The sequence below is a fragment of the Odontesthes bonariensis genome, chromosome 8, assembly GCF_027942865.1.
Source record: "Odontesthes bonariensis isolate fOdoBon6 chromosome 8, fOdoBon6.hap1, whole genome shotgun sequence".
In the NCBI taxonomy this organism is placed as follows: Eukaryota; Metazoa; Chordata; class Actinopteri; order Atheriniformes; family Atherinopsidae; genus Odontesthes; species Odontesthes bonariensis.
Window position 1 is genome coordinate 33808249 of NC_134513.1, and position 16914 is coordinate 33825162.

Below are 16914 nucleotides of genomic sequence, written 5' to 3' on the forward strand. Positions count from 1 at the left end.
ACAGCGCGTGGTGGAGATGTATAGTCAATATTTGCTTGTAATAGAATTAAAATGGCAACAGGAAGGTACGTGGCTACATGCCTTAAGACATTCATAAAATGTCTTCAAATAAATTTACATAAACAGTGAAATCTTTTCCAACTTTAGTATTTTACCGTGTTTAAATTCCGCCAGTTGGATTAAGGGATTATAATTTCAAATGATGTGCTTTACAATGTCATACATCCCACATTTTAAATAGGCGTGCAGTACCCAGAGAATGAGAAGTTAAAGCTGAAGATTACATCAGGCTTAAAGATGTGTATAACAGCCATTTGACACGAAACATATCAACAGGAACCAAGCAATATCTTTTAATCTTTTCTGCAATACTGATTTGCCACAGAATTTAGAATTAGAAATCAAAGTGACTCGTGGACATGAGAGTATTTGATTCTCAAACAAAATATGCCAGAATATTTGCCTTTCCTTTTAAGTTTGGTGGTCTCACAAGTTTTTTCTTATGGCCCTGTCACACTGTTGCGTATGGCACTAGCGTATGAAAATTACCACTCATACGCTGGTATACGCTGACATACGCCAGGGGAACGTTAGGCATAGGTTGTATACGTTTCAAGCACGCTGGCATACGTTGGCATACGCTGAGGCAGAAATAAATTTTTGAACATGCTCAAAACTTTTGTGCGTATGGTTAATACGATAGGCATACGCTAGAGGTACGATATAGGTACGTTACTGATAGGTCGAGAACGCTGGACATAAATTGCCATATGTTGGCATGAAGGTGTACCGTACAGCTAGCGTATTTATAGCCTCCGCCCGTCTGCCGCCTCCATCTCCGGCAACTGACATATCTGAGGCAACCCACGATTCACGGGAGCGGTCAGGAGGAGGAGTTGGGGATCTTGATCGCTCAGAAGCATGTAACTCATCAGCCGCAGGTGCATCAGGCATTTCAGCAGGTTTGTGTGAGAATGATTCTTGTGTTTTTTTGCCTTTTCCTCGGCCCAGGGCACGGGCAAACGACGATTGCTTCTTGGGAGGCATGATCGAGATGAATGTCTCGAGAGATGTTGATAGCGCGTCGTCTACTGCAATAATGGAGCAATGTGGAAAGGCTGCTGAGTTAATGGCGTTGCCCCTGGCAACCAATAGCGTCTTCTGCCAACATGGCCGACCGGCCGACCGGAGTCACATGACTCCTCATTCTCAATAGGCGCGTTGAAACGTACGCTGGGCATGCGCAGTTCATATGCTACTCATACGCTAGTCATTCTTTATTTTCAAGGACTTTTCGTGCGTATGATTAATTTTCATACGCAACTCATACGCTTCTCTCATACGCAACAGTGTGACAGGGCCTTTAGATATGACGCATCGGTCTTAATAAGCAAATTATATTTAGTGATCATTCTTCTCATGACACTTTGGATAACAATGGTTACATTTTTAAATGAGGTGATTATCTTAATTTCTTATAGGAGTCTGGAAAATGGAAATTGTAATATTCATGTGAAACTAATTGGCGGGTTTTTGGAAGGGCTGTTGGCTGTTTCAGCTTCAAATGAGTCAATTCTCCCTAATTTTAAAACCTGTCAGATTAAACCGTTGTGTGATACCATTATGCCTTTCATGTATCAACACTTTTTGTTTTCCTATTAAATCTCCGAAAGACATTTTCAAGCTCTGCTTGTTAAAACAGAAAACAGACCACAACATTGGTGCACTTCACAGAAAAGTTATTCTTCCAAATGTGGAGTTTTCTGTCGCAAAATGTTCAAGCTGCAATCGGCTTTTATATTCAAAGGACATTTCTGAAGCAACGAAAGCCTCCCAAACCTGCTGATATTTCCCAAACTGCTGGAGTTTTTGATCATGACAAAAAACAAAGCTGCTCTTTAAAGTCAAGCTGTGGCAGCCGAAATGTTGTGAAGAGTTAATGAGTCTGAATGAGTTTTGTGAGTGCTGCGAACAGAGGACACAAAGTCCATGCAGTGTTAATTACAACCCTGTTCAGTGATCGACATGGTGCGTACTGCTGGGAGATATGCCTTTAACTTGGAGCTGGTTTAATGGAGTAAACACAAAAAGATCTGATTTTAACTGCTCTTAGTTTCTGGTCACTTGGAATTTGGATTAGAGCCAAGAAGGATTAAATGGAGCATTATGTTTAATCAGCCAAAGCCTTCAAATACAAAACGCTTCAGTACATTTCGGAAAATGTTTGTATCTGTTAGTGACATAAGTCTTCGTCCAGATCTTCCTCTGATGTGTTTTTAAGTCAGTTTACATCGGTCAGACAAAATGTTGGTTCTAATGCTAGTTTTAACCTGCCTGTTGCTCCCACACATTCGACTGCGTTTGAGCTAGTTTCTATATCCTTTCTAACTCCTAATATACTCCTGGAAAAGATGTTGAAAGAGGTCTCACTGATGTTGGGTCTGGTGTTCTTGTCCTTTTTAACACATGTTTTAGTTTAGGCCAGGGTCTTCCCCAGCTGCATTCAAACATGCTGTGGTCAGACCGCTTCTTATAAAAATCTCACCCGGACCCTTCAGTTTTATCCATTTTCAGACCTGTCTCACATCTGCCCATTCTTTCCAAGGTTTTAAAAAAAAAGTTATTTTTATACAATTACAGTCCTTTTTAGAAGCATAATCCATTCTAGAAAAATTCCAGTCAGAGTTCAGATCTCAACACAGTACAGAGTCAGCTCTTTTAAAAGTTCATAATGATGTTAGTTGATGCTAGGTCTCCTGCTGTGCTGGTGCTAAAAGATCTCACAGCAGTGTTTGATAGAGTGGACCACACAGCCCTTATTTCTCGCTTGGAGAATTATGTGGGCATCCGTGGCAGTGTTCTGAATTGGTTTGGGTCATATTTGACAAACAGTAGCTTCTCTGTTATGGTTGGTGATGCTTTTTCATAATGTGCCTCACTCTCCTGTGGTGTACCACAAGGCTCCGATCTGGGTCCTATTCTGTTTTCTTTGTACATGATGCCGCTAGGTTTAGTCAAAACCAAACATAATCTGTCTTTTCACTGTTACAAACTTAATATTGATTAATATATTAGGGATACCTACAAATACCCTTTTCTTTGTTGGAATAGCATTTGGGTGTAATGTCGTTCCAAACAGATCATATAAAAATTAAATTGGATTTAATGAAAATTCTAAAACCTAAACATTTTTTAGGGGTCTTTGTCTCAGACATTAAGAAGCCGGTGCCTAAAATCTACTATGATATCTGCCAGCAATAATATTTGGACAAAGTACTAACCTTGCATCTCCACACAAATTTACTAATGTGATTTAATTTGAAATCTTTAAGTTAATTATTGATTTCAAATTAATGAGTGCTGAACAAAATCTGAATACAACTGAATCTACAACCAATCAGAGAAATAAACACGTGACCAAGTGCTGAGTGGGAAGCACCCCTCTGCACTTACAAGTTATATCAAACCCACCCTATATTAGATACACAATCGTAATTCGCTTTCTCGCAGAAGGTCAGAATGGACTTTCATTGACGGTTTAGCTTGGGTCCCACACTAAAAAATAAAAAAAGCTCATTAAAACAGACTGGAACATTGACAGAAATCAGCAAGCAACCTTACGTCTACATCATGTACGAGTGTCAATTTGATACATTTCCAGATAATCACATGGGTTGAAGATACGATGCAAACAAGTCTTTTTGGAATAAATATTTTGAGTTGTGTTTAAGATTTCAGATCAGTTTTTAAAAAATCTTGAGTCCTAATTATTGCAGGCTATTTAACTAACAGCAATTTCTTGTCGCAGTTGTTTTTCATGAAGATTTAGAGAAGTGGGGCGGTTTGGGGCTAGTTAGCATTGACTGATTCACTGCCTGTTGGATCACAGCTTTACTAATCAATCTTTGTTTTTACTTTTTCACAGCACCAAAACAAGTTTGACCATATCAGCCACAGGAAAGAAAGATTCCATTAGTGGTGAAAACATAAATTTCCTTGAAAATAAAACCAGTCAAGCCAGTTTTCCCACCAGTTTCTTTGTTCTCGTATCTGTAAGCTAGCTATACGTTAGCTTAGCAGTCAGTTTTCAGTTGCTTTAATCTGGTGTGCTGACGTAGTGTTAGCCAAGGCTGGGATTTGGAGGTTTGCGTAACCACTGGTAGAACTGCCGCCGGTGGAGGTGGTGCCACTGCACGTTGCCCTCAACAATCTCCAGCGCCCGTGGCAATGCTGGCCCTGCCTCAATGCCGCCGGACTGCATAAATTCCTTCAACTGAAGAAAGAAAGACAGGGAAATAGAAGATTAGAAGAAAGTAGAAATGGAAAATGAAATGTTAGAAAAGTAAAGAGAACGTCAGGACAGTGAAACCCATCTGTGTTGGAAGAAAATAAAATGGTGAAAAGTTATTTACAGCCCTCATTTTAAAGAATCAAGAACATGCTGACAATTTAGCTCGAATAGCTATAGAATTACTTAAAATATCAAAAACATTTTTTGTGAGAAGCAACAGGAGACTATCTAACATATATGTTTGACTACTTGTTTCCACAAATTTCTTCATCATGTGAAGTACACTAAGTACATCAAGTAAGAAGTGCTCTCCTGTTACTGCTGTTTGCAGCCATTGTTTTCTAGTTAGCTTTTCAGTAGTTTGGCTTAAAAGAGTCAAATCTGGTGGAAAGGGTAGGGAGAAATAATTTGTACTTTATTGGGCAAGGTTGGATAGTGCTGCTGAGTGCTAGAACCGCTAAATTAACTGCTGTACTAACATCTGATCCCCCTTTTCTTGGCCCATTTATTGAAGTAAACTAATTATAATACTTGCAGATACAGTAAGTGGTGTTTTCATTGAATGGAGTCATATGCACTTGGTTTAGTAATATAAGTGAATTTATTGGTGACCAGTAGGGGTTCGAGTTGAGGTGTTTGATTGGTTAAGTTAAATTCAGTGTTATCTTTATAGTGCCATATCATAACAAATGTCATCCCAAGGCACTTCAAAGATACAATCCATCCATTTTCTATACCCGCTGATTCCGTCGGTCGGGTCGCGGGGGGGCTGGAGCCTATCCCAGCGAGATACAATCCAATTCAAGCCAAATATAATTCAATTAATTGACAGCCAATCATAAGCCTATAAATTCAAATTAATTTAAATATTTTTTGTTCTAATTCATGCAATGGCGTTGAGGTCAAGGATCGTCAGCAATAATCAGTCATTTACTTTGTTTGGAAGCTGGATTTTTAAGTGTCACAATAAGCGGAGAATCCACCCAGTAAGGCTCCAAGTGATCTGTTTGTGACCAAAAGACAACATTGCAGACCAATCACTTATCTGTGCTGGCAGCCTGCGATCCACAAACTGAATTCACAAACTCAACATCTTCTCACTAATATTAGTATGACTCATATGATCATTTTTGTCAAAATCCAATAATTTCATGCATCTAATACAATACTATCCACCAATAATTTCCCTCCTGGAATCACTGCTTTTGGAGCTGGAGGTGTTCACTTACTTTGACCATTAATGGGTAAAAGAGAAGGGTTTGTTTTTTATTACTGGCTGAAGAACATTTCAGCCGGAAAAGCTGTTATTAAAGCTCAACTGTCTAAAAAGAACCACTGATTCAAAGGCTCATAATCAGAACCTCGAGCATGAAAGTGGAAATATCAAAACAGAACTTTAATCTAAAGTAAAAAAAAAAAAGAGAATTAATAAAAAGTTTAAGACGAAAGAGAAAACTTAGTGTTGTTCACAGTTTGACAGATTCAGTGGAGCGAAGGAGAAAATTCTTCCCTTCAGCTCATGTTACTGTAGTTCATATCGTTAGCGCTGCACTTTCTCTCAATCCCTCCTCTCCTCCACAATCTCAGTTTATATTGTCTCTGCTCTTTCTCCTTCCTTTTCTGCCCATCCCTCCCATGTGTGAGTCACCAGAGGCACTTGTTCAGATTTGAAATTAAAAGCCACGTCAATCTTCCTTTGTTCCAGGTTTTGCATTTAGAAATCCCACGGGAAATAATGATGGTTTTGTTCAGAGGTTTCACTGACAGCGAAGGCCATGCTGAAGCTGCAATTTGTTACCATACCAACAAGAGGAATTAAAAAAAAAAGACAAAGGGATAGCCTTTTATTCACAAACACCTTCAGCCCTCTAGCTTTCATGTTATTCTAGATTTCTCCATTCTGTGAGGCATCTTTTTATGATACAGATAAATATGTGTTCTCGCTTTTAAATTACTCAACAGTGGAATGATTAAAATCATTAATCAAGCTCTAGTTTTTTTGGAACCATCAACACCAAATTTAGAATTCTGATGTGGTAGTGCCACTGGAAAGCACATTAACACGGCATGATTAATAGGAAAGGCTTGAAGTTTACGTCTCAGCTTTCATACTGGCAGACAGATAACATGCTATTTTAGTCCCAATACTATAGAGAAGCATTTTTACTTTGCTGAAGTAGGACAGGCTGGTGTTCTTTTCAGTAAATATTACATAGAGTAAATATGTAAAAAGGATACTATTTTTGGTTATATCTAAGGCTGAAACTGCAGCAGCTCTTCTTAAAGTTTAACATTTGCTGGTATACCATAAATACTGGAGGTCCCAAATAAAATAAAAAAAATTGTCTTTCTGACAAATGTTATATGAAGCAAATGGACTGTAGTTGTATAGTGCTTTTCTAGTCTGATTAACTACTGAAACCACTTCAACACTACATGCCACATTAGCCCATTCACTCATACAGCAGGTCTTAGTCTATAACTACATGTGTTCTACTCATTCACACTAGTCAGGCAAAGTGGGGTTCAGTGTCTTGCCCAAGACCCTCTTCAAGGACGCTTCGATAAGCTGGAGTTGAACCACTGACCTTCCGATGGGTGGGCAACTGCTTTAAACACGGACCAAATTGTTTTTGCAGGATGACTGTAGTTTGTTTGGTACCACCCGAACTTTGTGGGTTGGTACCAGTAACCAGACAGAAAGGACAGACAAACCAGGGTACTGACACAAGCCAAGGCCGAAATGGCAACTTAGAGGACTAAAATAAACTCATGTCTTGGTGCCAGATACCACAGGTCACCTTCAGTGTTCTCATAAAATAGGTGCTCTGGTAATATGGAGTTTGTATTGCACATCCAAAAACAACAAAGAAAGGACTAGTCACAAAGGTATAACACCCATATCCTCAAGTAATGCTGCTGTAGTGAATGCCTATTGAAATTTGTCTTTATCATGCAAGCACGTAGTTTCTTGATAGATAGGTCAATGTTACATTTATAAATTAAATTTAAATGGGAATTGATTTGGTGTTTCTATCTCCCCCTTTGAACCACAACTATTTTTTTGAAAAATGCAAAAACGAACATAAGCAGTTTTTTTCAAAGTTTGCTGGTCCCATAATTTTTTCTAAAGCACAGTCAGTTTCAACATGTGCAATGCATATTGTTGCTCCAACACCTGAGGCAATGTGGTGAAAGGAAGTCTGAAGACAGACCTCATTGTGTCAACATGGATGATAAGTTGACACAAAGTAAAAGTAATTTGCTGCATTCAAGCTTTAAATTGACAATTGGCACCATCTTTAGACATGCAATCTGCTTATGGGGCATCATAGGGGACGTAGAGATGCTGTTCCCTTATTTTGCATCCGAGAAACTTCTTATCAAAAGTTCAACAAGCTAAAACTTCTGGTAAGTGGGTGGAATTTGGCTCCATTTGCCAGTAAATCTGCCTGGGAATTCCTAGCAGGACCTTTGTAACATACAAATTTTAGTGTGTTTACCTCATTGAGTTCTTTCTCAGTGTTGAGGAACTCGGTGACTCCACTGATGAGTTTTGAATTCATGAACAAAGCTTCGCCATATCTAAAGAGAGACATTGACAATTTATTTCAGTTGTTACAGTACAACAGTATAACATGGACAAACCCGTAAACTGGCTGTTTGTGTCGTACCGTGCATTCAGGACATCCCACTTTTCTCTGAAGTATTTCCAGGCGAGGTTTCGACCTTGAGGGTTTCTGCCCACATGGATGATGACATCGATCACATCCTGCTCAGGAACCAGGTCTGAGGTCAAAGATAGGTTCAGTAACCTACAGGATACAAAGAAGATGCCAGGCTCAGTAACCATGTTAACAGTAAATTACTAGCCCAACGTGGTTGCTGGGATCCCATCAGAAAAGGTTAAATGTCCACCAACCACCAACAAGCTTTTTTTTCTTTAACCCTTTAAAACTTGATGTAACAAATGCCCGCATATTCATTTCAGACCCTGAGCAACATTTTCCAGCTGCCCCGTTTCATGCTTGATGCAATGTAGATTGGCTACCAAGATTGTCTTCATTTTCAAAATGCACAACTAATGACCAATTTTCTTTCCTATAAATTATACAGATGAACATATAAGGGCAAAGAGGATCCTTTATGATATAAAAACCTCTCAAACTAGTTTTTATTTCATATTGACAGTTTCTACAGAAGGTGAGAAATAGAGGTTTTAGTATACAGTGACAGTTATATATTTTTCAGGAAACTGAAAATAATGCTAAGGTTTTCTGACATTGTAAGGGGCTATTTAGGCCTTTCTGGCTTACCATACCATCCCAAATGCTAACAAATTAGCTTGGTAAAGATTCTCAATCGGAGATATTAACAGGCTTATATTTGTTAGTGTGTTGAAACTGAGCTTGTGGGTCATATTAACCAGGTTTATTTGGGCTAGCATTGGTAACAGCTATTGTGGGCAGGAAAGATTTCCTGTAGCGGTCCGTTTTGCATCCAAACTGAAGAAGCCTTTGACTGAAGAGACTCTGTTTTCCGAAAACTATATTCTATATATATATATATATATATATATATATAGAATATATAAATATAGAACTATATAACCAATATCTATTATGCTACAACTCAAATGTAAGAATACAAACTTTATACCCTGCTGAACCATTAGCCTATTTTTGGATGATAAATAAATCAAACTGAACTGTGATTTTGTTAAACATAAAAATGAAGTTGTAGGTTTTATTCCGGCATACTTTTGATTCTGTTAAAATGTGTAACAAGCATGCTAAACGGTAAATGTGAGTCTTTTTAATTTGACTTAATGTTATCCCATGGGAATCTTTTAAGCTGACACTTAGACATGAGTAAGCTTTATAATAATAATAAAACATCAACTTATAGAATCTCTTAAAATCTTTAATAAAGTTAGCATCCTAAAAACAATTACTAACATGTATTGGCATTCTGAAAAATAAGCCTGACTTTATTTCTACATCTTTAATTGAAGGGGAAGTTGCCGTCTTCTGTGGAAACTAAAAAGAGAAGGCTTTGATCAAGATTAGAGGAAAGTCAGAAAGCTGTACACATGTCTGCAGATTTCCGGTAGAAAAAGGTCAGGTTGTCTGATGGAAATTGATATTTTGTAGTTGTGTTGTCAGGAGTCCCGCTGGTGGGTGTTTCTGTCAAAACACTGACATGAGGCAAAGTAATCAGATTACTCCCGGCTGCAGATGAATGACAAAGTAATATTTCATAAACACAAAAAAATCAAGTGTTTTTTGACATATGAAACTGAAAAGGTTCAGGATTCACTTTGATCTTTTCCCCCTTTCTTTTTCCATTCATGTGTTTTTCTGTTGCTTCCTTGTAAGTGTGTGTGTGTGTCTATTAGCTGGTTTTCTGAGCTGCTGTTTCATTAAACCCAAAAATCAATTTTCTCTTTTCCCACAATCCCTCTGTGCTGAAACCCTTTCCTATGTGACCAATCAGCACGTTTCTGAGCTGCGCTTGTTGATTTTTTTTTTTTTTTTTTTTTTTTTGTGTGTGTTTGTGTGCAGCTGTCTGAACAAGCAGTTCTACCTCTCTGATTGCAGAACAGTTCACTGTGTCTGGAAAAATCGATCCCTGAAACACACACACACAACTATCCGTCTCACTGTAAAGTTTGTGTGTGAGATCCATCCTTGCTATCCCCCAACAATATATCTGCCGTTTACCCCCTGATAAAATACTCTGATGTTCACACTCACACACACCTCAGGCTGGATTTATGTACTTGTCAGGCGTTAGGCATATTTTCATTGTACCTTTCATTCAGTTCGCAGTCTCCCTTTTGTGTCAGTATGCCACAAAAATCCATTTCCAGACTCGAAACTTGCTGTTATATAAAAAAAAAAAATCCATCTCAGGAAGCATTTAGTCACCTAAATTTTTTGGTTAACATTTTGTTGTGATCATATACTAATCCAGCTGAAGCTGGTCCTATGGAGCTGCCAATAACGACAACAAAAAAAATACCTTTCGTATGGCAAATTAAGCAGTTGTGGTGTCAGGGTGTGTGGGTGGAAGGGTGGACACGGATGCGGACTTCAAAAATAAGATTTATTAATTCAAAAACAGAAAAGTCAAAACAAAGCGCGGCTGAGCCGGATTACCAAAACTAAACTGTGACAAAACAAAAACCAAAAGACTTAGCTTGACATGACATGGAATAAATACTTAGTTTTTCTGGCCTCGTGGAACATGGATGGAACCAACAACAACAACAAAGATCCGGCAAAAAAGACAGGGGAAGCAGGAAACTAAATAGGGTGAGAGTGATTGGGGAGTGAGTGCAGCTGAGGGAAAAAACACAGGTGAAGTGAGTGAAACTGATAAACAGAGTGCAGGGAAACTAAGGCATGACAAAAAACCTAAACCTGGACTGAAAACAAACATAACCTAAACATGAAACTAAAAACGTGAGTCCATGGGTGTGACATGTGGTTTGAGATGTGATAGTTTCCAAAGCTACACTAATAACTATCGGATGTTAAAAATGGAACAAACCATGATTAATGTAAAGAACCAGCATAGAATTTGCTATTAGACTGAAAAAAAAATCATTGTTTTGGTTGTGCAGCTCAAACTTCTTTGCTTTGGTTCAGTCTCACAGCTCTTATTGATCAAATTTTTAACAGATACAAACTGACACAACAATTTTAGCACTGGTTTTATATGATTTTTGAAAAAAAAGGTAATGAGAATTATTGTCTATTTCTGAAAAGTTTAACTGGATGTGAAAAAGAAAGTTTTGCAGCAAAGTCAGAGAAAATTGATTAAAGCAAAGTAGAAAATTCAACAAGTCCGACTACTGTATTCATTTGACCAGTGTAACCGATCCAGGTTCATCAAACACAAGGAATTGAATGCTTTTGGGCAACTTTGGCTGGTTTGTTTTCTTGCAAACTTTCATAAATTAAGCGACACGCTCTGTGATGTTGATGAATGCTCTGAGTGCACAGAGACTCCCCTGTGTACAAGCTTCAGGAGTATTTGATTAAATTCATCACACTTGTTGGCACTATGTCATCCTCTGCACCCACGTCTGATGCCCACACACACACTCAGTTTGTTTTTGCCAATCACAAAGAACATTTGTCAATGCTCTGAAAAGAGAAACGCTTTCAGAATGATCCCAGCATGAAACAGACTTCTTTTTGATGGATTTTATACCACAATTTAAGGGGTATAATATCCTTTTCAAGTGATGCTGCGCTTGTGCTAGAGCCAGACCGAAATTGAACCAACAAAATTTAAGACCTGGTTTAATTTTCCACAACCAGAGAGCTGCTTCGTTATTTCCCTTTAAATGTCTCCTCCAATAGATGTTTGAACCAGGGAGACCGTTTATCTCCACAGATCATGGTATTTGTCTTATTTTTCTGCAAACTGGCATATCACCAGTTCAGTTTGTGAACACTCTTTGCAACATCAAACAGTGTTTCCAAATGCTGAAAGTTATTTATGATGGGTGCTACAAACAGGATTTATAGATGCTGTTTCATTTGAGATCTATCATCAGCAGGTGACATCACAGCATCCAACAATGTTTCTGAACAAAGTTGTAAATGTTTCTGAACAAAGGCCAGCATTGGAACAAACTGGCAGTGGAGATTGAACTTTCACCAAATGTAGACATTTTTAAATCCAGGTTAAAAACATTTCTTTTCTCATGTGTCTATGCATGAAATCTGCACGATATCTTTTAATTTATCTGTTTATCTATTTTGTTACAATTGGCAGCTATGAATCTGAGCGAGTGGCTATGACTTGTGGAGTCCCCTTAGGGGTCAATTCTTGGACCTCTTCTGTTTAACTTGCTCCCTTTGGGTCAGATATTGCAGAACTTTAACATCAATTATCACAGTTATGCAGACGATACACAACTTTCCGTGTCTCTGTCACCGGACGACTGCAGCCGAGCAGACGTACTGTGTCAGTGTCTGGAGGAAGTAAACACCTTAACTCATCTAGACTGAGAGTTAGGTCTGAAAATATTTGCACATTGATGCAGTATCTTGGAATTACAGTGCAGACTGATAGCTTTAAATGAACTCTTTATGAATCATTTGTAGAGAAACTACCGGAAGTCTGGAACCAAAAAGTCTCTCCTAAAAAACAATAACTTACATATCTTTTACTGTATGCTGCTGCAACACAACAATTTCCCAAATTGGGATGAATAAAGTACTTATCTATCTATCTATCTAAAAAACATCACAATACAGTGTCCTTTACTTCTGAGGCTTTGCCAGACTTACTGCCGCTGTCAGCAGTCTGTAGCCATGTCTTCAACAAGTAATATTCAGCTCAATCGGGTTGAAATAATGTGATTAAGCCACACCTTAAGCAGCGCCTGGGGTGGTTTTGCTCTTTCTCCATTTGTCCTGTAAAGTGCATTCCATCTGAGCAGACAGTCTACTGGGATTGAACCAGGAGTGTTGCGGACTGTAACAAACAGGGGGGCTTAATGTGTGCTGAAGTTTCTACCTATAAATAGTAGGATTGTAGGATGATGAAATTTTAGGGCAACGCACACTCTGACTACTGAATGGGCTCCGACTTTTAAGATGAATGAATGATTTTCTGTCAGTTACTTGACAATCTGACATTTAATCTCCATCAATCTAACGCTTTTAATTTGGTTCTGATGTCAGACATCAACATAGATTCAACACTTTTGCCCGATGACGTTCAAAAGTATTTTCAGTCCAACTTTGCTGTCAGATAAGGAAAAAGAGAATATTTTTTTCGGAAACACTGAACATGAATCGCTCTTAACAAGACCCAGTCATTAAACTGTAAACTATGTCCTGCCAGGATGCTAAATATGCTCATTGATATTGATAATTAAGGGTATACTGTTGGCTTTGCATGACGAGCTTGCTTGTGTAAACTGCAGCAACAGCATTATGGACGAACAAGATCATTTCTCACCCTTTTAATACCATCTTGTGAGTGTGACAATGGCCTGTCAGATTTTTTGTTACATTCTGACAATTGTATCCCTGTGTATTTCAAAATTCCCCAGCTGTTCACAGCTGCCTCTGTCTTGTGTCACATTTATCAGCGAACAATGCTGTCCCGGTGCCATTGGAAGTCATGTGTCCATTCAGTGACCCTGCCTCCATGTGTTTTACAGGTAATGTAGCTTTGGATCATGAGATGCCCAGGCCTTCTCCAGACATTTTTTTCTCTCCTATAATTCTATGTGGACCTTAGTTTTATCGGACTACAGAAGTATGTCCCAGAACTGCTGTGGTATTAAACCACACCTGTTCTTTTTGTGGTTGAATCCTTTGAAAGCTTTGCTCGTTTTCATGTCTGTATTTGTATTTGCTCTGTTAAGTTTTCTCTTTCTGAGTATGATTGTTATGTTTCTTCTTCCTAAAATGTTCTTCTCTGGATGTGGTGATGGTGTTTTTCTTCAACACAGATAGGATCATGTTGTCTTCAGTGGATGCCCCTGCCTTTTTATGTTGCCAAGCTCGTCAATGTGTTTCCTTTTGTTCCCTTAGAGCGTACTAAACTGTGGATTTTGCCTCTTTCTAATGGATATTTGTTTCTGCAGGACTAGGATGGCTTGTTTCACTTTCACAGTTCTTTAGACTGCATGTTGTGGGTTTAGAGTAATAGCTTCCAAATTTAAATATCAAACTTGGAATCAACTCTTTAGGACGTTATACTCACTAAATAAAGAAATAATGAAAGAATATCTCACATCTGGTCATGAAATGACTTTCTAGATGATAGCTACTTAAAACTGGACTCCAGTTTGGATGTGAATACCTTCAAATTAAAGCCGAGAGTCTAAACTTTAAGTCTACATTCATTACAGTCATGTGAAAAAAAAAGTGTAGTCTCCTTCAGTACAAATGTGTAATGCATCAGTACATCATAAAAAAGAAAATTCCCCAGATCCAAACCAGGTCTTAAAGGGAGGTCAAAAAAAGAAACTACATGATATATTCCTTTGGTATCCAGAGGAGTTGATGGTGGACTCAATGACTGCAAGGTGTCCAGGTCCTGTGGCTGCAGAACAAGCCCAGATCATCAGCCCTCCACCACCGTGCTTGACAGCTGGTGTGAGGTGTTTGTGCTGATATGCTGTGTTTGGTTTCCTCCAAACGTGCTGCTGTGCATTATGAGCAAACATCTCCACTTTGGTCTGGTCTGTCCAAAGGACATTGTTCCAGAAGTCTTGTGGTTTGTTCAGATGCAGCTTTGCAAACCTAAGCTGTGCTGCCATGTTATTTTTAGAGACAAGAGGCTTTCTCCTGCAACCCTTCCAAACAAGCCATACTTGTTCAGTCTTTTTCTAATTGTGCTGTCATGACCTTTAACCTTTAACATGCTAACTGAGGCCTGCAGAGTCTGAGATGTAGCTCTTGGGTTTTTGACCTTGGGGTGACCTTGCTGGGACGTCCACTCCTGGGAAGATTGACAGCTGTCCTGAATGTTTTCCACTTGTAAATAATCTTTCTCTCTGTAGAATGATGGACTCCAAATAGTTTGGAAATCTCCTTATAACCCTTCCCAGATTGATGGGCAGCAACAACTGCTTCTCTAAGATCATTTCGGATGTCTTTCCTCCTTGGCATTGTGTCAACACACACCTGAATGCTGCAGAGCAGCAATCTTTTTTAACTGTAAGAGGGTGTACTTTATACACAAATATATAAATTGAACATGCCACATATATCCACATTATTTCATATTGGACTCAACAGTGTGTGTTAATAAAAATCAAGTATATCAGAAATCTAAGTTAACACTGGCTTTTTGTGCCTTGTGAATATGCTATCATAAGTAATTAATTTCAGATCGATGTCATGGAGTAGTGATGCTTGAGGAAACATTTAAAAAACAGTCTTTCTTATATCTCATTTCAAATTCCAAGCACATGTTCTGTGTCTTTGAAACGTGAAATAATGTAGATTCGGTAGTGTGGCTCGTACCTGTTGAGGAGGAATGTGTTGTCTGAACAGGTCAGGGCCTCCAGCAGGATCTTCTTCTCAGAGACGGCGTTTGTCGAGTGAAACTTCATCCAGATAAACTCCCACACGTCCTCATCCATCAGACTGACCCCGGTGCAGTAAACTATGTCACGGATGTTGGGAGGAATCCTGCAGGGCCGAGGACATAATGTCAGGACATCAGGATGAGTGAAGTCAGGGTGCAGCTCTTCTCCAACGCAGAAAATTAAAGTGGATCACACATTTGAGGGAAGTGTTTGATTTAACTTCTTTTGGCCAGGAGCAGCAGAGGAGCAGGGAAGGTAAGGAAACTAAAACCTTGATATGACACATCCCCAGGATTAACCAGGACATACTCTGGGTGCTAATTCTGATTCCATTGGGAAGGTGCAATAAAAAACATCCCTTCTCTTCTCCAGAGGACGTGAATTACAGACACAGTTAAAGGCTCTTTTTCAACAACTAAGAATTCAGAAAGTCTCAGTAAGTCTAATTGGCACATAGTCCTCTGAACCCATCTCAATAATTCAATGTACTGGAATACATTCATGTTTATTGCAGCTGTGAGGACTAATAGTAGCTCCTGCCTCGGCTGTGTTTGATATTCGCCAAGTCAAAGTGTAATCTGCCAGTGAAAACAACATATGTTCACTTCAGGCTCAACGTTGAAGCCTCTAGTGACTTAAAATATTACACTTTTCTGACAGTGCCAATGTTGCTTAAAAAAAAAAATATTAAGAGTGTATGTCCGTATCTCCAAAATGAAGCCGTATTACAATCCAGAGTTGGCTGTTGTTTCGGAAATCGTGAGGCAGTAAAAGCAAATAGTTTAACCCTAAACACATATTTTGTAACATCTAAACCTTAGCATGAACATTCATTCTAACCCTAACTATTTGGCAGCAATCCCGGCTGTCCAAGAGCACCAAAGTCATTGAGCTTCAGTTTACAATACAATACAGTTTCTATCGGAGTGATCTCTGGTGTGATTGTTCAGCTCTCGATTTGAAGCACCGCTTCCCCATAGAGAAGCACATTCATGTACAGTTGAGTGATGACCAATCACTTTGAACAAACTTTTGTTGCTAATTAAATGCATGCCACCAGATTTCTCCTATTCCAACGATAAACAACAGGCCTTAATAATGTCTTCACTGGCAGCAAATATTCATGGGATCCATATCTTTGAATCATCCTGTTCTCTCAACTATGAGGAATTTGGTTTTGTTTCAGTGGTGAAGGCAGAGTCTATTTACAGTACATTGAGTTTCTGGCAGTGGAAAGCACTGCAGTGTGTCAGTGGTGGGAGGTTTATTCACAGGTTTTACTGAAGCAAAAGTACTAAAACAACACTTTACAATTTCCAATGAAAACTGCTCACTGTTCATATTATTATATTAGGCATGCAACGATGTAAATCTGGTGGTTGTCGGCGGCAGTTATTGTGGTGGTAGTGATGTCAGGCTGTAACTTATGATTTGTAATTTGTTCATTATTTTGCCACTTACCCCCCAGAGTGACCCCATCACAATGTTGGTTCTGGCCAAACCTCTAACTGAACAAGGCTCAGGAAAAAGTTCACTTATTCTAAGATGCGGT

At 38.8% G+C, this 16914-nt stretch overlaps 1 protein-coding gene across 1 annotated transcript in view; it reads right to left on the reverse strand.

Moving 5' to 3' along the window:
• Window positions 1–865: 865 nt before the first annotated feature.
• LOC142385593 (thyrotropin-releasing hormone-degrading ectoenzyme-like) overlaps window positions 866–16914 on the reverse strand; it is a 303046-nt gene continuing 286997 nt past the window's right edge. Inside the window, exons 17-20 of the mRNA XM_075472253.1 lie at window positions 15298–15465; window positions 7966–8106; window positions 7795–7876; window positions 866–4273 (exon numbers count right to left, since the gene is read on the reverse strand). Coding sequence (XP_075328368.1) covers window positions 4121–4273; window positions 7795–7876; window positions 7966–8106; window positions 15298–15465 — 544 coding nt within the window. The 3' untranslated portion in view covers window positions 866–4120. The remainder of the gene's footprint in view (window positions 4274–7794; window positions 7877–7965; window positions 8107–15297; window positions 15466–16914) is intronic.